At 42.1% G+C, this 27,882-nt stretch overlaps 1 protein-coding gene across 1 annotated transcript in view; it reads left to right on the forward strand.

The window, feature by feature from the left end:
• Positions 1-15,179: 15,179 nt before the first annotated feature.
• The window catches only part of LOC138481559 (fibrous sheath-interacting protein 2-like), a 380,784-nt gene continuing 368,081 nt past the window's right edge, over positions 15,180-27,882 (forward strand). The window contains exon 1 of the mRNA XM_069613745.1: positions 15,180-27,810. Within this exon, the coding sequence (XP_069469846.1) occupies positions 15,214-27,810 (12,597 nt within the window). The 5' untranslated portion in view covers positions 15,180-15,213. The remainder of the gene's footprint in view (positions 27,811-27,882) is intronic.

Genomic DNA, 27,882 nt, shown 5'->3' on the forward strand with positions numbered 1-27,882 from the left:
CATATGTTTCCAAGCGTCTAAGTCTACATTCTGTTCTCCTAGCCCCGGGCGGGATGTCTCTTGCCATGGTAAGGTTTCGGCTAGTGTCCATTTCTGGAGGTCTCTCCAGACCACGCTTACTACCAGGCTCTTTTGTGTTTTCCAGCCCATTGCCATCCTACGTTTTGCCAGGATGTCTTTATGTATTTATTTATTTAGCAATTTATAAAGCACGCTAAGCATGAGTGTATCTGGACGCTGAGCTTGACATAGGAAGACGTTACATAGGTAGATAGACAGAAGACACATATACTTTACAGATATTGGAGATGCATACTATAATGGAAGATGGCCTGATATTGCAGCCATTATAAGATTATTGATGATAACTTCTGTTGGTGTTCGTTCACTGGAGGGTAGGCTTTAGTTACAGGTTGCCTGAGAAAATAGATGTGTGTTGAGTTGTTTCCTGAAGGTCCACAACGAGTCTTCAGATCTAAGTCTAGCTGGTAGTGTGTTCCAGTGTTTCATAGCTATTGTGCAGAAACTGCTACCTCCTGCTTTCACTCGTTTGAATCTAGGTGTGGCCAGCATGTATTTTTGTGCTGTGCACGTGGGCCTGTTTGATTGGGATCTAGTAGTTTTGTCTGCCAGGTAGGTAGGCGCTGAGTTGTTAAGGCATTTGTGTGTCAGAGTGAGAGTTATGAAGATGATGCGCTCTTGAACCAGAAGCCAATGTACATTCCTTCTTGTGTTGTAGATGTGAGATGTTTTCAGAATATTTAGGGCTGCTCAGACGGCGTTGTTTTGTAAGACCTGTAATTTTTTGAGATTCGGGCTCTTGAAACCAGCGTAAAGGGCAATGCAGTAGTCCAGTCTTGTCAGGATTAGCGCTCTGGCTACTGTGGTGCGGCTGTCAGGGGACAGAAAGGATCTACAGGCATGTATGAGCTTGCAGGTGTAGGCTGGTGCTGATGCAGTGACATTAACTTGTTTGTAAAGTGTCAGGGAAGCGTCTAAGTAAAAACCCAGGGTTTTTACTTCTTTAGATACCTTTATGATGTTGCCATATATGTTAAAGGAACTAAAGTGCTAGGTCTTTCAATTTGCTAACGTGTCTCGCATGCTTTTGTCTTGGGAAGATTCCTAGCAGACAAGCTGTGGGAGAACCAACGTCTATTGTTATATCTGCCTTGGCCAGGGCCAGAGCTACTTCTTCCCAAAATTGACAAATCTTTGTGCAGGCCCAGAACATGTGTATCAATTCTGCATTGTTCAGGCAATATTTCGGGCAAGTTTGTGCTGTTGCCTTTCTGAACTTTGCTATTTACTTCAGGGTTAGTTATGCCCTGTGAGTTACATATAATTGGATCAGCTGGAGCTTCGCATTTCTGGACACTTTCTTGTGATACGCCATAGCCCTACCCCACGCCTCGTCTGTCAATTGCTCCTATAACTCTTCTTCCCAGTTGCGCCTGGTCTGTGCTAACTTATCCCCCGGCCTTGTCATTAATAACTCATATATTCTCGATATTTCGTGTCCGCCCTCTGAAATATCGTAGAGAGTTTCTATTGTTTCATCTTCCATCAGATCCCTATCCATTCCTGGCCATTCCTGCATTATCACGCTGAGGAGTGAGGCATAAGCTATGTATTGCCCTTCCTGTACTCCTGTTTCGGAAGTGAGCGCACTTAAGGCCACTGGTCTCCCCTCCTGTAACATATCCCCCACTGTCACCACCCCCATGGACTCCCAGTACTTCCTCACATTCAGCCTAAGTTGTGCATCTTCCCCCTTTAGTGCCACCAACAGGATCTGGGGGGAGTAAGCTGCTTCTTTATTTAGAAGGGGACAAGCCCAATGCCATATTTTCGTGCCCAGCCCCAACAGCAACAAGGGTTTCAAGTTTCTTGGTGTTGTGATCCATAGCACCTCTTTCAAAATGAATGGGGTGCATGTCGGCTGTAGCAACTGGGTGTCTTGGGTCTGTTTGTCTGACAACCATTTTGTGACGAATTAAAGTTGTCACGCCACAAAATATGCTTCAAGGTCTTTTATCCCCCCTTGATCATACGGTCTATGTAATTTCTCCAACAACATCTTACATCTGGAGTGGTGCTATAGAAAGCTCCCACATATGGTATTAAGTGTCCTAAAAAAGGCTCTAGGTATATCATACAGAACGTTAGTGAAATAATGGAGAAGCCTTGGGAGCACCACCATCTTCAATAACGCTGCCCTTCCCATCAATGAAGGCGGCAGTCTAGTCCAGAAAGTCATGGATTTCTCAATTTTGCCTACCGCCTTGAGCGTGTTTTGTATGTGTTCTGTCTTGGGATCATGAAAAATATCTACTCCCAAGTATCTAAATGTGGTCACTTCCCATTTAATTGGTAGCTCTGGAGCATATTCAGGGGTGTCCCTATATAACCCGCCAGAGGGAACAAACACGACATCTGTGCGTTAATCATGATGCCTATAAGTCTGCATGGTGTTCAAAAACATCAAGAATGTACTGCAAGTTAGTTTCTAGGTGTTGTAGGTTTAGAAGCATATCATCAGCATACAGGGAGATCAAGTTCTTACTGCTCTGTGTTTTTATGCCTGCCTCTTGATATTCATTTCGGAGGTACACCGCTTATGGCTCCAGGGCCAGTATAAACAGCATAGAAGACCATGGGCAACCCTGCCGTGTGCCTTTATTTAACTGCTATTGTTCCGAAATATTGGTGCCTGTCTTGACCCTTGCCATTGGATTGTTGTATAAGAGCTTTACCCATTAATGTATGTAGCACCCATACCAAAGCTTTTCAGTACCGCCAGCACCCATGGCCACCTGACTGAGTCAAATGCCTTGACTGCATTGAGCAGGGTGACCGCCAGCGGCTGGGTGCTGTCATTTGTGTTATCTATGAAATGGTGCAACCGCCTTAGGTTACATGTCATATTTCTATCTGGAACATACCCTGACTGATCCGGGTGTTTACATTTGGAAATTGCTGGCTTTAGCCTGTTCGCCAGCAGAGCTGTTAGCATCTTCCCATCCTGGTTAAGCAGCGAGAGGGGTATGTAAGATCCGCATTCGGTTTTGGGTTTGTTGGGTTTCAATAGGGGACAATAACATATTCCCTCAGCGATATAGGTAAAATGGCCTTATCCAGCGCTTCATTCAGCATTGCTAATAACAGGGCCGTAACCTCAGCCATGAATTCTTTATAAAATTCACTTGGTAATCCATCTTCCCCGGGAGCTTTATCAGTCGGTAACCCTCTTATGGTGTGTTCCAAATCCTTTATGGTGATGCGGGCTTCCAACCTATCTGCTTCTTCTGCATCTAGCTTTGAGAGATCTATCAGTGCTAGGGCTTCCTCTTTGCCAGACGCCTGGGTTACTGCATCTCCGCATATAGCGCCTTGTAATAATCATAAAAACATTTATGCCTTCTTGTGTCTCACAAGCCCGCCCCCCATCCTCCGCTACTATTGCCTGAACCATATCTTGCTCGGATTATATAGCCAGGCCGTAAGCGTCCTGGTTTATCCCCTTCAACGTGCTGACTTTCCACATATTTCCTATAACTCAACATACCCAATATATCCCTGTGCTCTAGGCACTCCTTCTGCGAGCCGATGGCTTCCTGAGCCTTTTCTTTGGATAGTTCCCCCGGGCAATTCATGGCTTCTAATGTTGTTTCGGCTTTATGTGGGTGCCTCTCTATCATGGCCTGTATTTGTTTTGCTTTATCAATTGCTGTCCCCCTAATCACTAATACACCCATAGTGTACCTGCTAATTCTACACTTCCCTTGTTGTGTGTGAAATAGTCCTTCACACCTTATCATCAGATCTGTCTAACGCTGAATTAAGCGTGCAATTAAAGTCTCCCCCCCGGACCCCCAAATTAATGTACCATCTCTGTGTGGGCTAATTTGTGAGTATAACGTGCGAAAGTAGGCTGCTGTAACCTTCTTTGGAACATGTGTGTTGATAATACTAAATTCTCTATGTTCCACCCATCCTTGCATTACTATCATCCTGCCTTCTTTATCCTGAAAGGTCTTGAGCACTCGCAATGGCACAGTCACGGCCACCCATATTAATACCCCTCTTGCATATGTGGAAAATGGCGAGCCTAGCGTAATGCCTCTCAATTTCTTGGCTAGAGCCCTTTGTTTCTCCCCTGTAAAATGCGTTTCTTGAAGGAGTGCTATATCAATTTTTTGACGCTTCAAATATGTCATATTCTATTACATTTAATATAGCTGTTTAGGCCCCTGACATTCCAGGACATTATTTTAAGTTCCCCTATCGCATGCCCTGGCAGTCCGATGTCCAAGTTCTGCATATTCTGTGTGGATCTGTAGGCTAACTCCCAACTAAATACCCCAATTCCCACCCAGCCCCCAACAATTGCATAGCTCAATCCCTTGTGCTCAGGCATCCCTGCTTCTCGCTCCTGTCTCAGATACTAATCCTGATGCACAGGGTACAGCAGGCGGATACGTCACTTCTAATATACGAGAAACAAATCCAGTCTGAGGTGCAGGATGCTTCCACGTAGTGCTTTCTTTAATGGGCAATACGTTGTTGGCTCTTGCCGTTAGCAAAATTTAGTTCCTGCGACCTCTGCCTAGAATTTGCACATCAACATCGTCACATAGCCACAATCGTCCGCATCCTCCCAGCTTCTACATTGGTTCTCAGCATGCATCCCTTCCCCGGCTTGCGTGGGTGTCCGCACCAGTTGGCAAATTCTCCATTTCCATCCACTTATGTGCATACTAGGGGTTGTCAAAGAAAATAGCACGACCTTTGTTTATGACTTTCAATCTAGCCTGATACAGCAACATGTACTTGAGGTTTGCTTCCCGCAGTTTCTTTTTGACCGATATGTAATGCATCCTCTGCTTCTGCACTTGTAGGGTATAGTTCGGATATGCAGTAATGGTGGCAGATACTCGCTGAATTTTCCCTCCTTTATGGAAGTGTTCAAGGATTCTTTCCCTATTTTTGTAGTTCAATATCTGGGCTATTATTGGCCATGGTAGGGTTTCCTCATCAGGGACCTGTGCGCCCTTTTGACTGTGAAGCCTTGAGTGAGGGCCCCCGGCCTATTTCCTGTAGCAGCAAATTATCTATGAAGTTGGTAGGATTTTCTCCTTCTTCTCCATCAGGGAGCCCAATTATTCTTACATTGTTGCATCTTGCTCTTCCTTCTGCCTCTTCGACTCTTCCCTCAAGATTCCGTACTTGTTGTTGCAGTACCGTTACTTCTTTTGAGGTGTCTTTCATATTGCTTGTATTTCTTGCCACTTCCTTTTCAAGAGTTCCTGTACATTCCTCCATTTACCTTACACCTTACATCTTGCCTCAAGAGGTTCACATCTAAGCTAATGGCGTCCATTTTAGTTTCTAGAGCGACCTTCAAGGCTGCTATAGGTTCCAGGACCTGCTGGTCCCCTCTCATGTGCGTCTGCTCTCCTTGTGGTGTTGAGGTTGCCTGGGTGGTGCCCTCCGCTGGGCTTGCAAGTTTAGCAAACACATCCAGTGTGGGTTGCTTCACCTTGTTTTTGGGGTCTTGGACGCCATGTCCAGTTATTTCACACCACTCTGTCTGTTTCTTTTTGATCCTCCTACCAATTCACACCTGTTCCACTGCTCACCAGCTGCTCCAGGATGGTTTTACCCCTGTGTGATATCTATTAGGTTGTCTCCTCCAGTATGTTCAGAGGGGGCTTCTCACTTTGTACCTGGTTACTCCGCTAGTGCTTAAGTGTTCAGGCTGTGCTCTGCTATCAGACGTCCCCCGTAGGTTCTGTCGTGATGGCGACTGACTGCATGCTGCACTGTCTTGTTTGGCCGTGTTTTGCGTTTGTTGGGATACAGATATGTATAGCGTTCCCTTCCCGCCTTATAGAACCTCGTATTCTCCTGGAGGTTGGCAGCTGTATCGCTTCAGTATTTGCTTTAAGTTACACCTGGGCGAAGTTACTTTCCACTATTTCTTTGTTGAGGTATGCGTATCACGATGGGAGGTAGCCCTTTTTTCAGTCATAATTCATGCACATGCAAATACAATTTGCCTCTTTCTGGGCACGTCAGTGTTGGCCAGTGCGCACTTCACTGCTTGAATGGCCCATCCACATATTTTGCTTCCCGCCATACGGAGGGATCTTGTGTGTCTGTGGGCATTGGCAATCTCAGTCATCAGCTACTCCAATGTTACGATCACAGACAGCAAATTAGTGAATCTTCCCTCCGTTGATGCATCACAGAGTAGTGTGTGCCTGCTCTTTCATTTGCCCAGCAGCCACCGGCACTCTGCCCGTTAGCACACCATGTCCAGATAGCCCCCTCTTACTTGCGACATCCTGTTCTGCTTGAGAGTCTTGTTGCAACTTTTGCTACTTTGTGTCCAAGTCGTGACAGTGTCACTTACGTAGCTTAACTGTTGGTGTATGTAGCCAAGTTTCTGGTGCCTACACAGACCCCTTTCTAGGGGGTGCCCGAATATAAAATTGCTGCAGGCTGTGTATTGTATATCCTGACAGACCCCAGCGTGTGTGATTGCTCTCATTCAGCCTGCCGTAGTCCAGGCCAAATCCTTCCTCTGTTCGTTTTCAAGTTCTGACTTGTATTGGGTACGGCATCCAGAGGACGGGGTGTTATCACAGGCTCAGCTCTGCTTCCCACGCACTGCGGGATCCTCCCGGCTTCCAGTGAGGTGCAGTCAGCGCTGCTATTCTGTTAAATTACCAGTTTCAAGCAGGCCTCTCTCTCGTCGCTTATTTCATTGTTCCGTCCTCAGCGCCCACGTTATTCTTCGCGGCCACAAGTGTGAGAGCCAACTTGCTCCTCATTTGATGGTGTGCCTGCCGCAGGCACCAATGCCACTGTACGTTCCGTGGCACTTTTCTCCGAGTCAGCTAGATGGAACCCGACCTCAATATTGACCCTGTGTGGGATCCGACCAGGCTATTGCAGCTCTCCGCTGTCCCTCACTAAAGTGGTTTTATGCCGTGTTGCTCCTCACTCATATCTGTTATTGGCCCTCATTACGACCCCGGCGGTAAGCAAAAAACGATGCCGGTAAATGATTACCGACATCGTTTTCCGCTAGGTCCGATTATGACCTGTGAAAGTGCTATTAGCGGCATCGTAGTTAACGGTGCCGCTAACTGCACCAAGGTCGTGCGCACGCGACCTTCCACGCCGTAAATACCGGCATCGCGCAAAGGTACGCGAAAGGTACGCGAATCACCTTACCGCCATGGTGCTAATTCCACCATTGCGAACCAACCATAAATGGCCATGTGCATTGTATCCAGCTGCCACAGGTGCACAGAATCAGCACAGGTGGAGGCAATACAGACTCACCAAGTACAAAAAGAGCACACCCCACCCCTTCCCACACCCAGTCACACTCAACAATGATTCCAATAGGACTAGCAATGTTGGGGCTGGAGGACCTGATTGCAATGCAAGTGCTACAACTACAACTACAACTACAACAACAACAACAACAGGCAGCACAGAGGAGACGCAGGAGGAGAAGGAGGGCAAGGCAGGGCCAGCAAGCCCCACCAGCCCACCAGCACAGCCAGTGCCACCACACAGGCAGCCCCCAATCCCACGCATCAGAGCCAGTCCATTCAACCTCACCGCTGAGCAGATCCACACCCTGTACCGTTTGGACCGGGACACCATCACCACCATCGTGGACATTATACACAACGACATCGTCAGCAAGATAGAAACACCCACCGCCATCCCACCCCTACTGAAGGTAGTGTCCGTGCTCCACTTCCTGGCCACAGGCACCTACCAGCACACAGTGGGGCACTTGCATGGCATTTCACAACCATTATTCTCACATACACTGATCCAAGTGCTTGATGCCCTCCTCAAGCACACAGACGACCACATCTCATTACCACGGTCTGCCCAGGAGATTGCAAACACCAAAGTGGGATTCCATGCACTAGCCGGCATACCTGGTTGCATTGGTGCCATCGACTGCACCCATGTGGAATTGGTGGTCCCACATGCCATGGAGGTACCGTACCGCAACCGTAAACTATTTCACTCAATCAACATGCAAATGGTCTGTGACTCCAACAGGATCATCACACATTGTTGTGCCCGATTCCCCGGATCAACCCATGATTCAATGGTCCTGCGTAACTCCACAATACCACGCTACATGGAGTGACATGCAGGGCCAAGATCCTGGCTACTCGGTGAGTCTCATGTCATGGACATGGAAATGGGAAGTGGGTAGGTGATCGACGTACCAATGCATACTTCACCTGGCTGAAAGGGGGGGAGGGGGAATGATGCATACTTTACCTGGCTGAAAGGGGGGGGAATGATGCATACATTACCTGGCTGCGAGTAGCAAAGGCAATGGAGCCAGCTCATACCCTAAAGCAGCACAAACGTCAGCTGACACCTGTACACATAATGCCCGATGTAAGCAGCCCTACCATGTGAATGAAGATGTGTCCCAACCATGACACAACCGTCTGCAAGTGCATTGTACCGATTCGGACCACATTGACTTCAATGTTATGCACCTACATGCACGGCACCAAACACCTTCAACTGAAAGGCTATCCCCCATAACTGCGCACAAAGGAGGCACATGACGGACAGAAACATCAATACAGCATTACACAGACACCAAGGCACCAAAAATGTCCCTATCAACATCAGTAGTGCTCATTGGGGTCATCATGAGGCTGACAGCAATGTTGCCATAATGTGAGCGTTGATATCACAGGACACGTGCCAGGTCACCAAAACAAACACCATGAACGAACACAGTGGATGGGCACTCACAAGGCACTTGACCCCCCTGCATACATTGGTTGTTGGCATGCGAAACAGTCCATGAGAGCAATACACATATACCGGTCACATAGTGTGAATCCATTTGTGCATGTAAAATTGGTACGAAGTAAAAGTCAAATGCATGCCATGGTGGCACATCATGTTTGGTATTTGATGTCATGACTGACACATACATTGTTGCCCACATACAGGTGATGCAGGCTATCACCTGAAGAGGTGGCTCCTTACACCAGTCCGGAACCCACAGAACCAGCACGAGGAGGACTTCAACCGTGCACATACACGTACCCGTGTGGTGATTGAGCAGGCATTCGGCCTACTGAAGGCACGTTTTTGCTGCCTCAGCAGGTCTGGTGGGGCACTCCTGTACCGCCATGAGAAGGTTGCAAAGATCATCATGGCATGTGTCATGCTACACAATATGTGCATCAGACGAAATGTGGCCCTGACGCTGAACTGCAACCACCTGACGATGAGGATGAGGAGGGTGGGGATGGGGCAGCACCTCAGGGAGGCAGCGATGCACAGGAGGGGCGTGATATGCGTCAAAATATCATTAACCAATGCTTCTAGCACACACGGCTGGTGTGTGTAACATGAAGACGGTACTTGGGGCACTGTGTGTGTCTGGGACATGCACACTGTGGACTGTACACCAATAAAGCACACATACGCAATGAGCAATGTCCACACATTTGATTTGTGCAAAAGGAAAAAGTGTATTGGAAATGTGAATTGGTTTAACACACCCACTCCCCCTCCCGCCTCCCCCCTGAACTCCCCAACACACCCACTCCTCCCTCCCACCTCCCCCCTGAACTCCCCAACACACCCACTCCCCCCTCCCCCCTCCCCCCTGAACTCCCCAACACACCCACTCCCCCTTCCCCCCTCTCCCTCCCCCCTGAACTCCCCAACACACCCACTCTCCCCTCCCTCTCCCCCCTGAACTCCCTGCAAAGGTGTGAGGATGTCTGTGATGAAGTGGCTAATGTTGCATTTGTCCACTGGGCGGCCACTATTGGCAGCCCCCTCTCCCGGCCCCCGGGGCACCCCTGCCTGTGCTCCGCAGGTTCCTGCCCGATCGGCGGATGGGGCTGCTTGGGGTTGAACTTGCAGCAGAGGAGGTACCTGGCTGCTCATTGGGACGCATGTCCCTAATTGCCTGAACTAGCTCAGAGAGCACGTGCCGCACCGCGGCGAGTTCAGCACAGATGTCCTTTGTGGAGGACTGTATTGCAGCCTTCACAGTCTCAGCGCATTGCTGCTTTCCTGCCCTTGCACCCCCACATTCTGCCACATGCTCAGTCAGAAGTGAGGAGAGTTGGTGCTGCAGTGTGATAATCTCCTCCAACGACTGTTGATTTTTCTGGCCCATGGATATTGGCAGTGGTGTTTCCATTGGGCTGCTCGCCTCCCGCACATCTTGCATTGAGCATGGGGAGCCTGGGCAAAGCCTCAACATCTGATTGCCCCTGTGTGGCATCTTCATGCTGGCTGCTTTGGGACAGGTAGGGAGAATGAGGGTGGGCAGTGGGGGGGCCTACAACGATCTCCTCATCAATCCCTGCATCACTGTCAGAGGAAGCTGGAATGGCAGCAATTTCCCCGATTGTGCTGCTTCCTGCAGACACAGTCCCGTCTGTGGCCACCAGTTGGTGTATGTCTGCTGCTGCTGCTGGTACCGTGCTGCTTGCTGTGGTGCCTGTCAGTGCCCTGTTCTGTGTTTTTCCCACAGATTTTGTCTGCTGTGTGGGTTTGGTCTGTGCAGCAGAGGTGGAGGGTTGGTGTACTGGCACTGCGGTCCTGGCCTTCTTGGCAGGTGTGGTGGCAATAGTGTCTTCCTCGTCGAGGTCGGAATGGGAGCCTGTGGTGGAGCAAAGGAGGGAAAGTGTTATTGATGGGTCTGCAGACATTGAGCGGGCATTGTGATGACTGCCATCATTTTGATTACTAGATGCTGCACATTGGAGGCTGGGACATACAGGTTGTCTCCCTTTTGTGTGGAAGTAGCATGGAGGTATGTGGGTGCCTACAGTTAGGGTGTGCATACTGCATGTGTACAGGGTCGAGGTCAGAAATGGCTCTAGGCAGTCTTCTGCTGATGTGTCGCAATTAACACTATTAGGCAACATTGTGCTTCACATGAATATGGACTTCAGTGACTTTTGCATGGCTTGATTTGAGGCACCTACCTGCATCGCTTGATGTCGGGGCTCCTCTCTCCATTTCTCCTACCCCCTCGATGCACTCGATGCCGATTATACTGGCACAGATTTCCTCTCAGGGCTGCAATTTTATTGGGGACTCTGATCCTCCGCCGGTTGCCATGCCCATGTTCCTGTTGGCGGACAGGATGCTCCTAACGCAGAGCTGGAGATCATCCCACCGCTTACGGCACTGTCTCACATTGCCGGGTGCTGTTCCCACTGCACTGACCCGCTGTGCAACTAGGGCCCATATGGCCTTCTTCTGTGCAATTGCTGGTCTGGTCATTTGGGTGGAAAAGACTACAGCGGCGTTTTCCTGGAGTGTCTCCGCCAACATGTTCAGCTCCTCCCTGCTGAAACGGTCCTGCCGCTGGCGATCACAACTTTTCTTGACAACTTTAGGCATTTTCTCGAAGGGTAGATGTAGCTGATGTTTTCTGCCGGTTCTCAGGGTCAGATGTCCACTGGTTGCGGAGGATGCCAATGGATTGTGTTTTTGAAGATGGCCGCCGTGCTCTTTCCCGTTCCGCCGCTTATTTACGGTCCCCGCTAATTGCGGTCACCGCTGATTGCGGTCGCCGCTAATATCGGTGGGAAGGGTGGCGGTGGTGCACCTTGCACGGCATACGATGCCGGTAAGTGCCATTTTGGGGGCGTTACCGGCATGGCGCAGTTTACATTACCGGCATGGCGCAATGCTCGTGCCCGATGGGTCGTAATGTGACGCTTTTTACGGTTTCAGGCCAGCACGGACACGTTAGTTGTGCCATGCCGGTAATGTACATTACTTACCGCCGGGGTCGTAATGAGGGCCATTGTCTTCTTGACACCGTCATCTTGTTTCTGCATATGCTCGCTGGGTTGCAAATTTCAGACGGCCCATACTTTGTTATGAACTCGTCTGCAGCTTCATGTTTGCACCCGGCTGCGCACATCTCCTTTATGTACACAGTGATGAATTAATAGGCGCCAAAGCACATTGGCTTCCATTCAAGACAGGATCTTTTCCGGATCAGCAGGAGAAACAGGAATCGCCTCTTACCGCATGGCTTCAAAGCCGCACCCCCCTCAGATGCTAACAATTTGGCAACCATACAAAGGGCTGTCCTACTATGGCAGAGTGCCACTGGACACTTGGAGCAGTACGAAACTGCAATGCTCGGTAGCCCACATGGAAGCATGGAGCTTTCATGCCATCTTTGACGCTCGCCTTTCTTCAGTGATAGAGTAGGATGCCAGCAGTTCATGTACTGGAGTATATTGTGATGACCTTGCAACTAGAGGCAAATGGCCCTGGGAAGAAATGACCCTGCATATAAACAACCTTTCACTCTTGCCGGGTTCCTTTGCTGTATGTGCTGTCATTATGAACACCTGCATATTGGAAAGGACAATGTATCAGTATTTTGATACATCAACCATCTTGGAGGCACGAAATTCCAGATATTGGCAGAGCCGGCGAAGGAGTTTTGGTAGCACCTTTTCACCATGACAGCAGAAAAACTACTGAGATTTTTCACAGGTGTAGTGGACTTGAATTCCAGATTCCTCATGGACCTCAGTGACTCCAGTCTGGATCCACAGATCTTCACCTGTCTCCTCCAGGTGGGGCACTTTCTGGAAAGGCCTATTAGTGTCCTGCATCAACACACACCTGACAGAGTTATGCACTTTGTGATTGGACTCCTTCACCATTGCCTCAGATGCCTTCCTGCAGAGGTAGGGACTGGGAACTTGTAAGGAACTCATGGTGGCAACAGTAAAGACAAACACAAGTTATTACAGTTCAATGGTGTTTATTGAACTGTATGCAGGTTGGAAAACGCCTAATCTGAATCTAAATCTAAGATGGGAGCAAGCCTCAACCATCAAATGAAAATAAGGCAGTCCTAGTGGCGTTGTGTCAAATAAAAAGGGCCTATACTAAGAAACCTATTGCCAAACAAAAAGGGTGTGGGATGGTTTTCAAGAAAAGAAAGTGTTCACAAATAATATGTCAGGATGGGGTAGGTTGGGTCTCCCTTCCCCACGTTTTCAGCACGGGGTAAAGTGGGATCTTGGAGCACAGTACACTCTCGTGCTTCCCCAGCACGAGACGACAGTTCCACTCGCAGCTATCAGGGCCATCAATGGCCAAGTCTTGTTTCTCTTGAAAGTCTCTTGCCTTCGAGAGCCTGACATATTCAACAACAAAACAAAAGTTCCTCCAACAAAATTAAAGTTTGATTTCTGGTTTTACTTGGGGTGAGGATTCTTCAACCCTGGGTCCCCCTCTTCCTGGCGCTGACCCCTCTTTACTTTTAGCCTCCCTCCTGCAGGTTCACTATGGCTTATACTTTCACTCACAAATCTTAATGTCTTTTTAAACAATTCCAGTGGACATCCCTCGGCCGGGTTCACGTTTGTCAACAGACTTTCTTGGGACTTTGCGCCTTCCTCATCAGCGTGCCTCGTCCGGGTTCACTCTTGCACATTCAAATTTACTTTCAATGCTTATGGGATTCACTTCCCTTGCTTTCTTTATAGTTCTTAGGCCAAAGGCTTCCAACTGTACAGGGATTTTGCTTGACCTCCTGTATGACTTCTTTGACCTATCTTGGCGGCTCGCCTACGGCCTTCTGGTATCTGTAGTTTTACTCAGACGGGGATCGACCAATGTTTCTCGGAGAAGCACCCACATGGTGCCAGTCCCCTTCTGCAGCTGGTCTCCCCTTTACAATTTTACAGTTCTTTGAACTTATTTTGCTCTGCCACTTGGCGACTTTCATTTATCAGAGCCCGGTTCTCATTGGTGCCCCCTTCGACTCATCGGCTGTGATGAACCGCTTGGCTTTCTTCTTAACTGGAGTCAAGGCCGGTACCACGGTAGCAGGAGTCTCACTCGCTCCGGCTTATCAGCATTGATACGCTGCATGTATCATTGACATCTGCTGCAACACACTTGGGCTATTGTCCTTGGTCTTTTGCTTCCCTCTGCAGAGGTTCTGCAGGTCTGCATGGAAAAGGGCAAGGCCTTGTTAGCCTCTCGATATGTCTAGTCGTGCGGTCTGCCCTACCTATACTGTGCTCTCTTGCTCCTACTTTTATCCCTGTGGGGAAGGGAAAGGGCCATCAGGTGTGTGTGATTCTGATCAATTGCCTGACTTTGCCTGACCCTTGTATTGGGAAATGTCAGGTAAACGACTCTAGTGTCAGTACGTTCTCTTTTGTGTCGTGCAAAAGTGTTCGTGTCGGAAAAGTGGGGTAGGGTTTTTAATATTCTAAGTGGTAGGGTGAGGAAAAGGTGTTGAAAGAAGGGGGATAGCGTGTCTCATCCGCCGGTGTCTCACTCCCACTCCGAGAGGACCCCCCCCCATCCAGGTGATCCTCCCTCACTGATCCACCCCAGGAACTGGATCCAATAGCAATGGCCGTGTCCTGGCCACTGGATGAGAGATCCCTGGGGACTAACTAGAGAGACACCTTCAGGTTTATCACAGGGTAGAATAGGCCTTCACACACTTCAGGATGATAATGAGGGCACTGATGTAAGTGCAGCAGGATACGTATCCTGTAATTGTGATGCTGTTCTGTGTGGTACAAGGGTGGTTTCAAGTTCTTCTGGAACATTGTTGGAATTTTCCCACCTTAATTCCCTGGATGCCACATGTTCTAGGAGATCTGTTGAGAGCCCTGCACCCGATGGTGGTGGACAGCTTCCTTTCACTGATGGCATGGAAAATGATAGAGCTCGGTGGTTGGTTGCAGGTGTTTCATCACAGGTTTTGGCCCGGGTGATGGACTCCTAGGCTCTCTCGACCTTGTGGTCAGTATGGATCAGCTGGTCTGTACAACGGTTTGTGTGATAGGATATTATAACCTTTTATATTGCCTAAAAGGCTGCATTTTTTTCTGAGAGTTGTGAACTACCCTAATAGATTACTTTCTTCTTATTTTTTTAATGTGTGCATAAGTAAATGATACATGTTTTATATTTATTGTGAAAGCTATGCTGACCAACAGACATGGATACAATGAATTTTATATAACAACTGCGTATGGAGATTATAACTTTACCTATTCAACTACATCCATGCAGTATCTTTTGTGTTTAGATTCAGTTAAATAGGAAAAATGTGTGTTTTTTTGCAGATGCACCAAAGATCCACTGTTTACAACTAAACCTCCTCAGATGATTGCAGTAACACCTCTTGATCTGAAAATGAAAACAACAAATTATGAACATCCAACGAGCAGTGGTTTTGAAGATGAATCTTCTCAGCCATGTTTTGAACTTTGTGAACGTGGAAGGATACGTTCAAATGAGAATGAGAAAGTGGGTAAAACTCCAATGGACATGTTAAAAGCGAGTATAAGTGTTTTAAAAAATGTTCAACCACAAATGAGAAAAATAACCGAGGATGTAATCGAAAGCACCTTTAAAAACATAGTAAAAGAGCTGAACTACTCCCTTTCCTTAGTCAACAACAATACAGATAACTGTTTTACTTTCATAAGAGACCATCATGTAAGTGAGTATCCACCGAAAGTGAAGGTACCCACTGAATTGACAGAAAAAGATATCTCCAAGCTTGAAGTAAGTTATGTTGCCAAAGATGTTACAGAAAATATATTTGTTAAGCTGAAGTCTGCTGTGGTGGAAACATGCAACACCAGCACCATACCGCTGGATCAACCAGAAGAATACAAAGAACCTATTAAAACTTCAAGGAGTAAACTAATTATTAAACAGCCAAAACAAGTTTGTAGTAATAGTCAGAAACGACCATCTGTGACCTTTGTGTCAGGAATTACTAAAGAAATAATCCACACTGTCTCTAACAAATTGGAAGCTTTTGCTGTTTCCAAGCAAACATTTATTAATATATCTCAAATGCCTGGAATTAGAAATTCACAAACACAAATCTTTACTCGGCAACTTCGAAGCACAAGTAGAAGCGTATTCAATCAAGTGATAGAAAAAACACAACCTAATAACCAAAGAGATATACTAGACCCATTTAATGTGACAGGAGTAATGAAACAAAACCAAATGCATGTGAGTCGTTCAGGAACTGATTTATTTAACTGTATTGGAGACATTTTGAAAAGCATTTTAGGAAGCATTCTGAAAGAACTTGACCAGGACAATCATGCAAAAGGATCTAGCCAACACGTGTTTCCCTTGCAAGAAAGAGTTGTTTTGCTTGGATTGATTACTAATATCTTAAATGATGTAAATGCTTTGAGGGGTGAAGACATTGTGCACACTGTGACATATGAAGCCACAGAAAAAGGATTGCAAGATATCCCAATTGACCAGCGTTGCCCTATTATTACACCAGAACCAAAACAGATAAGTCCCCAACTATGTACTCTTGATTACAAAGTAGAAAAAGAAAAACTACTAGATGATTTCAATGAAAAAGTCATTTTCTCAGAAAATGAACATGAAGAATCCTCAGCGTCTATTCATATCTCTTCTAGTTCAGAGACTGAAGCATCACGTAACTCAGACAATGACAGATCAGACAGTACCTCATTGTGTGAAAACACATTACATGATATAGAAGTTATGGCAAGTAAAAACAAAATTCGACCTTTAATAAAAACAGTAGAATATTTTGTAAATGATACTTTGGCAAAGATAATGGCAGATGAGAAGTTCCCTTATTCTTCATACTTTTGTCCTGCTGATTGGGAAATTGCGTTCAAATTTGCACCAGAGTCCCATTTGAATGCCAAACACCCATTTGCTGCAACTGATGTCCTGGCATTTGTTCTTCATAATGTTGAATCTATTTTTAAGTTGCTCAGTCTAGCTTTTGACTATAATATCCTTTCACATACCATAGATTTTCCTGCCTTAAATTGTGCACCTTTTATGGGACTATGTGCTGACCTGAAGGTATACAAGGAAGGCATGATGGATAAAATCCACGAAGTTCCAAAAGAATATGTATTTCAGCTTATGAACATTTTAATAAAGAAAAATCAAGAGCAAGGCAAAAACAAATTTGTCAATGTTATTGAGGATGTTGATACTGTATGTCCTCTTCAATCTGTGGCACAGTCTACTATTTTAAGAGATATATATGAACTTATTGTACGCATGATTGTAACAGAGTTAAAACAATTCCTTGAGTCAAAATCGAAATCAAATTTTGAGCAATATCAAATTAGAAATATATCCATTAACAAAATCCCAGCAAAGCCCGAAGAAAAACAAGTAGTACAGGTTTCACAAAGGATGTTTACAAATGCAGATATGTCACTTGCATCCCCACCATCATCACCAATGCAGCATAAAGGTTCCTTAGTAAATCTCTGTGAAACCACGGGTACCACTATACAAATGAAAGGTGACATGCTACCTTTGCAAATTGATTTAAATGCATTTGCAAAACAGATTTTAAATGCAATTTTAAATGCCATTCAAAATGCTGCAGCCAATGAAAATCAGGCAAAGGATTCAAGTGTGATAACATCCACCACTGAAAATAACACAATCAGAAAAATCTGCGATTTAATTTCAGAAGCATCATATGTTAAATTAGGCTCTCAAGGACAAACAAATGATACTAGAGAAATCTCTGCAACATTGCTTCACAAACCTGTGGTCTTAAATCTTCATGGCTGTGTAAGTTTAGCAACGCATGGTACACAAAATAAGGAGCAAGTTGAAAAGGAAATACAACATGCTTTTAAAATTACTTCTGGAATTATAAATACACCAGAAAATACACTGGAAAATAAATCTTCACAAAGCATTTCTGACCATGAGCTTGATAAAGCAAGTCCGCATCCCCTTTTACAAAGGGTGTCAAAAATAAGTGAACACAGTGCTGCTGCATGTATAAACAAAATGTGCCCCATAGTAAGGGCAGCCACGACTGTAATATCAAACACTTTAGCACATATCATGGAAGATGCAGAGTGTCATTCCTGTCTAAAGAATTACAATGATAAAGGTCAGTTGAAACCTATACCTCTGTTCTCTGAATCCAATGTCTTATTATTCACAATTGATATTACAGAGTCTATGCTTAAAATGCTGAGTGTGGCTTTTGAACAAGCAGGAGCATTTCCTGACACAGCAAACAGCCCTTTTATGGGCCTGTGTGCAGATCTGTGGTTACTAAAAGAAGATATAGGCTGTTTGACTTCTCTTGTAGAGGTTGACATGTCATTTGTAAATGTTTTTGTCAAAAAAGACCATGTGCAAGAATCTGGCACAAAGTCAGCATCCATGACTACTATTGGGCAAAATATGATACATGTCATTTCAAAGAAACTTTCCCATTTTCTACAGTTAGATTACAAGTCTGACCGTGAACATGAAATAGCTGAAAAGAAAACTGGTACAGACACAGCGCTAGAAATTACTTTGATACCTAAATTATATCCATATGCACGCGAAGTGTCAGAAGCAATTTTTAACTTGATAAGTAATGCAATAGATGAGGAACAAAAGAACAGTTTCTCAAGTGGAGATAAGCAAACTGAAGAAAAAGTGTCAATTGAAAGCATTTGTAATTCAATCAGCCGGACTTCATCTACTGAAGCAAACAATACAAAAAGTGTTGGTGCTTCAACAGAGCTTCAGAAAACCAAAAATGAAAAAGATCAGCAGTGTCTGAGCTATTCTGAAATCTTTGTTTCATCTGGTTGGGAACGAGATGAAAAAGAAATAACAAACGAATCCGCAGGTGTTGCTTATGGTCTAAATTATCTTGCCAACCAGGAACAGACTGTTTCTAATCCTGGTTTGATGCAGCTACAAAATAATCTGGAATTTGTTTTTAGAAATATCTTTCAAAAGATTGAAGAAGAATCTAAGGCTCCACAGCGTTCTCAAATCATACAAATAGTTAAGCAAATTGTAACTGACATTTTTCAAAATTATTTTGTGGATCTGCTTTTACCTCACATATATAATAACCCCAATCATGTTGATCAATCATACAAGAAAGAGGTTACAGAAGCACTCTTGAAATTGAATAATAAAACTGCAGACACATTAATTTCTTCCTCGGAAATGTCATTTCTTGCACATGATGTAGTAAAATTGATATTTCAGAAGTTGCGTTGTGCATTTCTATCTAATACAAATGTAAATACCACTCAATGTTTAAAAGAATACAAACACCCTGTTCATGGCAGAATTATTGTTGAACAAATAAACAATCTATGTGAAAAATCAACCAAAGGAGCAACTCAATATTGTTTAAATCCAATGTTCACAAAAGACATCTCTGATCAAATGGAAAATAACTCAAATAACAAACTTACACTTACAGATGCTCAAAATAGTGAAAGTGATTTAAGAACCCAGAGTCCTCTCATTTATAATTTTATGGATGATGTATTGGAAACAGTCCTCGATATAGTGGAGACCTTTGCTGCAGCGAAAGTAGAATGCATATTTAGTTTGGGGAACCAAAATACAAATACATCAGCAAAAACATCAACTTTAACTGGGGTTCAGCCAGGCTCTCATTTGTTGGGTTCACATTATCAGTCAAGTATATCAAAATCTTATGTGGACGAAGGAACACACTTTTCAGTTTCTCCTAATTACAACCATGATACACCAACTGAAAATGGAAATACTCTGTTTTCCCACTTGCTTCTGACAAAATTACATACACATGCAAAAGAAGCAACTAACACTATTTTCAAGGGAATCAAGAATGAAATACAGACTATTCCACCCTGCAGTAATCCGCCACAAGAGAGCACTGTTGCAGGTATAATTGTGAATGGCATTTTGGATACAATGCAAGACGTAGATAAATATGGCATGTCTTTGAAATCACAAACTCAGGAACATGTCTTGCTGGAAAACAATCTTAGCAAAGTTCCTGTTTTTAGACAGGAACTTGAATTTCAAACCAGCAACACTGTTCAACATGTTTTAAATGATGTTTTTCAAAGAAGAATGTATGATATAGAGAACATTGCGTATGTAAATTCTGATCATAACAATCACAACGTATATCATAAGCTTGGATCAGAGTCAAATAAACATATTATAGATGTTTTGAAAGCAAACACTTTCATTTCTAAACCTGATGTGAAATTTGTTTCACGTGACATGGTTGGCATTGTACTGGATAATTTGTTATCTCCAACAAAGAGAGGCTCAAAAAATAGCAGTCCTGATTCTTCAAGAACACCAGATTTACCAAACGCTGCTGCAAATAATATGATTAAAAGTGTTGCAAGTAGATTGAAGTCATTTACATCCTTACCAATAGACTCCAAATTCATTGCTGATCTTAAGAGTAAAAAAGAAAACTGTTTTCATGATATTTGTAATGAAAATGAAGACCATAGTGAACTATCAGCTACAGGGCAAGTACCAATAGGTGAAAAGAGGTTACCATCTACACACACCTCATGCCAGTTACCCATAACAGATCATTCACAATCTGTTCTAAATGTAAATGCAGGAAAAATTGTTGGTTCCATCTTGACAGCAATTGAAAGTGACTTGGATAAGACGATAGAACTAAGAGATTCAAAGCAAAGCAAATTATGCAAGCAAAGTATTGCCGCAAAGTCCATTGTTAGCACTATTTTAGAGATAATTTCACCTGACAAAAACTGCAATCATATAAATGCTTCCATGACTGGAGTCTGTCAGAATGCTCCACTATATCAGCAAACTGCTGAAATAACTAAGATGAAGAAGAATGGTTTTAGAGTTGGCGCTAATTATTCACAAATATCATGTGTAAATTGTGAATGTGATGAGTGTAACATTGTTTCAAGCAAAAACAACATTTTATCTGAGAAGGATAAAAACAAAATTATGCATTCACAAGAAAAAACATTACATTTGGTTCCTGATACCACAACCAAAAGTAAGTCAAGTAGTGCATTCCGTTATCAGCAGCAGACTGTGCAAAACATTTTGCAAGCAATAATTGCAACGCAGAGAAATAAGGGAGAAGAGACATTTTCATGTCTGACCAGAATAGAAGATGTTTTACAAGAGATTATTCAGAGGGTAGTCACAGATTTAGGACATTTGCCTATTTCACTCCCATATTTTATTAAGGGAACAATGCATTATGCATGTAATCTGTCAGTTACCCAGCCTAACATTATATCTTGCATTGACATTTTGACATTTGAATCCAAATCAGAAGCACTGTTGCAAGCTAATAAAATTCTTGAAACAACACTGGAAAAAGTATATTTCATTATTTTAAAAAAGGTGCACCAAGAGGAAGCTCTTATTATAGAAAATAAGTTTCCTCACATTGCAAAGACTCACTGGTCTGGCCTGGCGGATGGAGAAAAGGAAAACACTTGTTTCATGTTAAAAAATAAACTGTGCTCAGAAGTCAATGGAAATGGTAAAAAGATTCCTTCAAAAGAATTTGAGGATCTAGTCCAACATGTTGGCGATCATTTTAAATCATTTATTTCTTCCCGATTAGAACAGATTTCAGTTTCTGAGCCAAGCTGGAAGCCCACTGGGCTTAATGAATTCACTTCATTTTGTAAAAGAAACAAACCTATGAAAGAAACAATTTTCCATAAAATAAAAATGTCCAAACCTTTATTAATTCTTCCAAGCTTTTCTTCAACACAGGATCCTAAAAAACTATTGTCTTGTGTATATGTGTCAGAATCTGTGCTGGCGGACTATACAAAATATGTTTTGCATGACATTCTCCAAGTATTTGAAAATCAGTTAAAACTAGAAACATATCACAAAACAGCCTTAGGCGGCGACTCATTACCTTTATCTAACATCACGTCAGCGATCAATACTGTTGGATTGTTACTTACAGATTTACGTTATGGAAAAAAGAAAGTAATTGCTTCCCCCATTGACAAGTTCACATTACCCAGACATCAGTCAAGTGGCCCTCCACCCACTTCTTTAGTGGTAAAACCACACAATGCAAAAACCAATGGAAAAGCACAAATTAAACCTAGATCAACCAAAAACAGTATGCATAAAATGCATCTCGGAAGTGCAAACTCACAAAATAGAAAACAATGTTTGCAAAATATTTCTAAAATCCCAAATCTTTCAAAAAGTGAAATGTCAGCTACACAGGAAAAAAAAGTTCCTTTACTTCCGTATTATGCAAAGAAAATAGAAACATTTGCCATTGAGTTATCAACTGATTTGCCAATGCCATCTAAAAATGTAATTGCAGTGGACACAAGTAAAAAAACCCAGACTATTCATAAACCTGAAATGATACATTATTTTGAAAATGGCAACCAAGAGAAAACTATATCGCAGAGATCATCTAATTTGGACACTTTTATTGAACCAAAAATGTCAGCATGTGCCCTGGATAGAATATGTGTAAAGACCCCTTCGGAAAACCCGCCAAATAATCTATCACAATGTAAATCAGCTAGCAATGTATCTTCACAGGCCAGTACACCATTGAAAAATCAGACAAAGTGTTCACAAAATTACTCAGGGGAGGAAAATGCTGTGGAGCATTCCATAAATGATGAACATGGTATTTTTGCAGTATGTGACAAAAGAAATGAGGATCAGAAAAGGCAGAAAGAACCTAGGATATTGGCAAAAAAAGAATTACCTACAGACAAAAAGTGTATGTATATCTCAATGTCTAAACACATACCCAATAGTAAAATAAATTCAGAAGCAGAAATGTTGCATATAAAGGCATGTCTAGAACCCCAAAGATTACAATTACCTGTCCAACATGCTACTCATCAAATACAGCATTCTGCTGGGCAACACAATTCATCCAATAAAACATATGGTATTCCTCAGTCTTCCTTTTTCAAGTGTACCACTACAAGTTGTTCATTTGACAATCCCAACCATACTGATACTGGACATTTGAATTCTGCGTCGCCATCCCTTACTACTTTTGAATTAAAAAACAAAGTGCCTAATGTGCCGAAAGCCCAGGTGTCTAATAGAAGTTTAAATCCCCTTGTACCAGTTCAACTGAAAAGTGGTGTGATGAAACAAATTGAATTTGATAAAGCCCTTTCAAAAAGCAGTGCTAGTAACTCTAGACCACACTTTAAACATGAAACAATTTGTCTGAGTCTTAATCACAAATCATCAGAAAATGAACAACAAATATCTCCATCATATCCAAAGGTTATAAATGAAGTTCCGGAAAAATCAGTGACAGATAGTTACAAAACACCTTTGCCACCATCTGGTTTTAATTCAGAAGGGCTGGAAATGTCATTAAAGGATGAGTCAATCAATGGTTTGAAATTAACATCCCATGGAAAGAATTTATTGAAAGGGGAAAACATATGTGAAAACGGAAAATACATACAAATTAAAGTAGAACAGCTCCAGTCACCAAAAATGGAGTATTCACTCAGTTATGATGTGTGTCATGATATGACCTTCAAGCACAATACTGTCTCACACCATCCAGACAGTCATTGTGCAAGAAATGCAGTATTAGAAAATGTATGCCCTCTAACAGCCTCTCCAAATTTAACAATGAAAGGAACTGAATTAAAGCATGCCAGAGCCTCTTCTGCAGAAATAGTGGCAAATAATCATGTTGCTCAATGCGCAATATCGAAGACAACAGGTGAGGCAACTGCTAAACTGCCAGAATTAGCATCTAATTTTCAGAAAGGCCAGGAAAAGAACCAGACTGGGCAAAGCAAACTACCTACAGATGTGTTATATGATATGAGGCAAGCTCCAAATAACGATAATTTTCCTAAAGTTGTTGAAATGTGCGAAAATGAAAAATACACGCATATTGAAGTAGAGCAGCTCCATTCACCAAAAATGAAGTATTCACTCACTTATGATGTGAACTTGAAAAACAAATCTTTGACAGACAAGTCAATCAGGACTGTTGCATGCAAGCCAGCACTAGATAGGTCGGGTCTACAAGCACATTCTCTGAATATGATAAGCAATGAACCTGAATTAAATCCAATGTTCGCTACTCCTGCAGAAACAATCAATAATACACATCCTGTAATGTATTCAACATCAAAGAGCACTTGTGTGCTAACTCCAAAACTGGCAGGATCATCCTCAGAACTCCAGAAACAAGAGTTGGAATATGAAATAAATCAGATTTATCCCAAACATTGTGACTTGCACTTGATAAAGCCAGAACAGTATTGTTTACATCAAGTTTACCAGGCTTCATTTTTAGAGAACATACTTTCTGGACTTGTATGTAAAATCCTTTTTGCTTCCTCCATTAATGCCATGTGTGACAGAGAAGGAGAACCATATGAAGATGAATTAGTTGAGCACACATTCAGATTTTTAAAGTCTATGTTGGATTACCTTACACAATTGAAAATTAAAATTGTAAAAACTGATGAAATAAATCTGTGCTTTTCAACAAAAGAGAAAGCAAATTTTGATAAAATAGTTCATTCAATTTACTGCAAAATATTACATGAATATGGATCTCAACACAGAGTTTATGCAGCCTTAGTAAACAATAGTATTGTGTTTGCTAAGACAATGATTGACTTAGTACTGAAAGACATGTCTAACTGTGCAGTAAAAAACATTGATTCTAAAAATCTGACTTCTTATTCATTCATAATGTTAGATGCTGATAATATTATTCAAAAAGTTATACGCGATATTAGCAAATCAGGTAACCCATGGCAAGCGTTATCAATGAACGTAGCTTTGCTTTTTGCTAATACATGTTTGGAAGATATTATTAACAATCTACTATCTACTATTTTCCCTTCATCTCCCAATATTACTGCACAGTCAGAAAGAGAACATATTTTATCTGAAGATGAGTTTAATGTGGTTGCAGCAAAATTAAAGCATAAAGTTCTATGTAACATTGCAGATTATAAAACATGGAATGCAAATAATTCAAATTTGAAGCAGTATTTACAAACAGGAATAAATATTCAAAAAGTTGTTGAATTGGTTCATGGTAATATCTTGTATATTTATAAATCACCAGAAGCAATACAAACAGCATTTGCAGCCTCCATTGAAACAGTTCTTGAGAAAATAGCAAAAATTATCATTTTAGAAATGACACATCATCTACAACAGTATTTTTCTGAAGAAATAGCAAAAGGACCACACACATCATCAGATAATAGTATTGCTATTGTGTCATCAGCAACCAATCCTCTCCCTCTTTGTCAAAAAAGGAAACAGTTAACATCCCATGTTGTTTATTTGGCTTCTTTTTTAGAAGATGTTATTTCTAAACTGCTTTGCAACATATATTGTGCTTTAAATGTTCCTTTAGAAGATGAGGAAGAACCCAACATTATTCCAAGGGCAACAACACTTAAATGTGTTGATTATCTGGTTAAAGAACTGATTAAATCACCAGTTAAGTTTGTACAAACAGACAGAATGACTATCAGATGTTTACTAACCACAAATGATGTCAATAGAATTGCTGACTCCATTTTCCATAAGGTTTTAAAAGCATTTGGGACTCAACAGGCAATTAAAAGTTACATCATGACTCCCAATAATATTTTTGCTGAAAGAATAAATTGTTTATTATTAGCAGAAATCACTGATTATCAGATACAACAATCTCATTTATTAGAGTTATCTTCTCATCAGTATGTAACTTTAGAAGCTAATAATATTGTTGAGAAACTTTTAAAAAATGTTACACTGGCCAGAGAACAAGATGTGCCTGACGTGTCACCTTCAATTAGGCAATCTCGTGGATGTGTGGAAGACATTCTTGTCAGACTTATTTCAAAATTCTTTGCTGCTGTTGGTACCGACTGTACAATATATGAAGGCACTTTATCAGATTCTGAATTTAGAAAAACAACCTTAACATTTTTACATGCTGTCATGAATGACATTTCTAACCATGATATTACTTTCAAATGGAGTGAAACATTTGCTCAGTATTCGAAAAAGAATATATCAAACATAGTTGATCAAATTTACAATAAACTTCTGAAAAAATATGGAACACAAGTGGTAGTACAAGAGAAAATAAATAGTGGAAGAAGCAATATAGTTAAAGAAACATCACATTACTTAATAAAAGTGATTTCTAGATGTAAATGTCCAGCAATTCAGAAGAACCAAACATGTCTGTCATCAAATTCAACACCAACTGTACCAGGAGATGTCAAACATATTCAGTGTTGTACTCATATGTCTGAAAAACAAAGTGAAGGCAACAATCACGGCAGTGTATATTCCTCTGTGTTTGTGGAGGAAATAATTTCAGGCATTTTATCCAAACTCTTTATCAGAATTTTGGATCATATCCTGATAGAAAACAATGTATCTCAATCATATTCTCGGCTCCAGGAAGTGGTTTTACAATTTGTGAATTCTTTGCTGGTAGAAATTGAGAGCTCACAAGTTAAAATTGCCAACATTTGTAATGAAAAATACAATAGACAATTAGTGGATGTGGTTGTGAACTCTGTTGTCAGTAAAATATTGGAAGAATATGAAAATGACATCAAAATGTATAGATGTCTAAATTGTCAAAGCGATGCATTTGTTAAAAAAATGATCTGTTTTGTTAGGGTCGAGATTTCAGAATACAAGTTAAAAAGCAGTTTTAATGAAGATATATCGCTGTTTTCATACACTTCACTAGATTCCAAGAGCATTGTTTCAAAAGTTGTAAAAAATCTAATTAAAGCAAGCAAAAAATGCCTTTCCTTGTCAAATATGCTAGAAAGTAAAACTCCTCTAACAAGTGTTCAAACTACATTGCTTCTTCAAACAGGTGTCAGAAACACACTACAGAAAAATCTAAATCACATTTCACATCCACAGTTAATTGTGCTGTCATGCACAATTTTAGATGAAATTGTAGCCAAATTTCTAATTAAGCTATTTTTCAACTGTACGGGCATGGCTACAAGCTCAAAAGATATTACATTAGCTTCTCAAGTGAAATCAATTACTCAGTTGTTGTTATCTGCTTTGACAAGTAGTATTTTTGAAAAACAAATACATATTGCACACGATAACAGAGAAAGGGACTATATACATCCAAAAGATAATAAAACCGCAGAAAAGATTGTTGAGGCTATTTACAGTAAGGTTTATCAGCTATGTGGCTCTCACTGGTCTATTTACAAACATTTTGGAACTAAAAGCAAAGGCCTGCCACAAACAGTAGCTAGTTTAATGCTTGCAAGTATGTCCAATTATCCTTTTCAGCCATGCCATGCTTCTGGTATATTATCCAATAAATATTTAGGCAAAGAATCCAGTTACTTTGTTAAAAGGGTGTTGAATTATTTGAGTAGTTTGCCACCTCTGTGTCACACAGTTGAAGCCAGAGAACATGGAGTCTGTATTTTTTTTGTGGAAGGAATCGTAAACCAAATCTTAACAAAAATCTTTATGTCATGCAATGTTGTTCAATCCTCAAGAGCCAGCAGTACATTGCAACCTGAATTGAGAACAATAGCTGAAAAATTCATAAATACATTGTTGAAAAAAATGCTACAAAGTAAAATGAGTGTAACAAAACAAGTAAAGGACCAAAACATTTTACATCCTGACTATAAACATGTTATTGCTGCTGTAGCTGATTCGGTTTACATCAGAGCCTTGAAGGAATATGGCTGTACCGCTAACCTTTGGAAAGACGTTACATTTGGAAGCTATGTGGTTCCTGAAAGAATAGCATGTCTTATAATTAAAGAAATTTCCAAATATGAACTGCATCATTTTTCAGCTGTTGGTATGCCATGCGAGTCTTACACAGACACAGAAGTTTCGAAAATGGTTGAAAGAATTCTCTGCATTGTTAGAGCACCATCTGTTTTACCTCTCTACATAAACAAGGTAAATTACACAGAGCTGCATTACAGGTATTTACTTGGACTGCCTATTGTATATTTGAAACACTTGTGTATA

The sequence above is a fragment of the Ambystoma mexicanum genome, chromosome 5p (genome assembly GCF_040938575.1).
Source record: "Ambystoma mexicanum isolate Mex_15411 chromosome 5p, UKY_AmexF1_1, whole genome shotgun sequence".
Lineage (NCBI taxonomy): Eukaryota > Metazoa > Chordata > Amphibia > Caudata > Ambystomatidae > Ambystoma > Ambystoma mexicanum.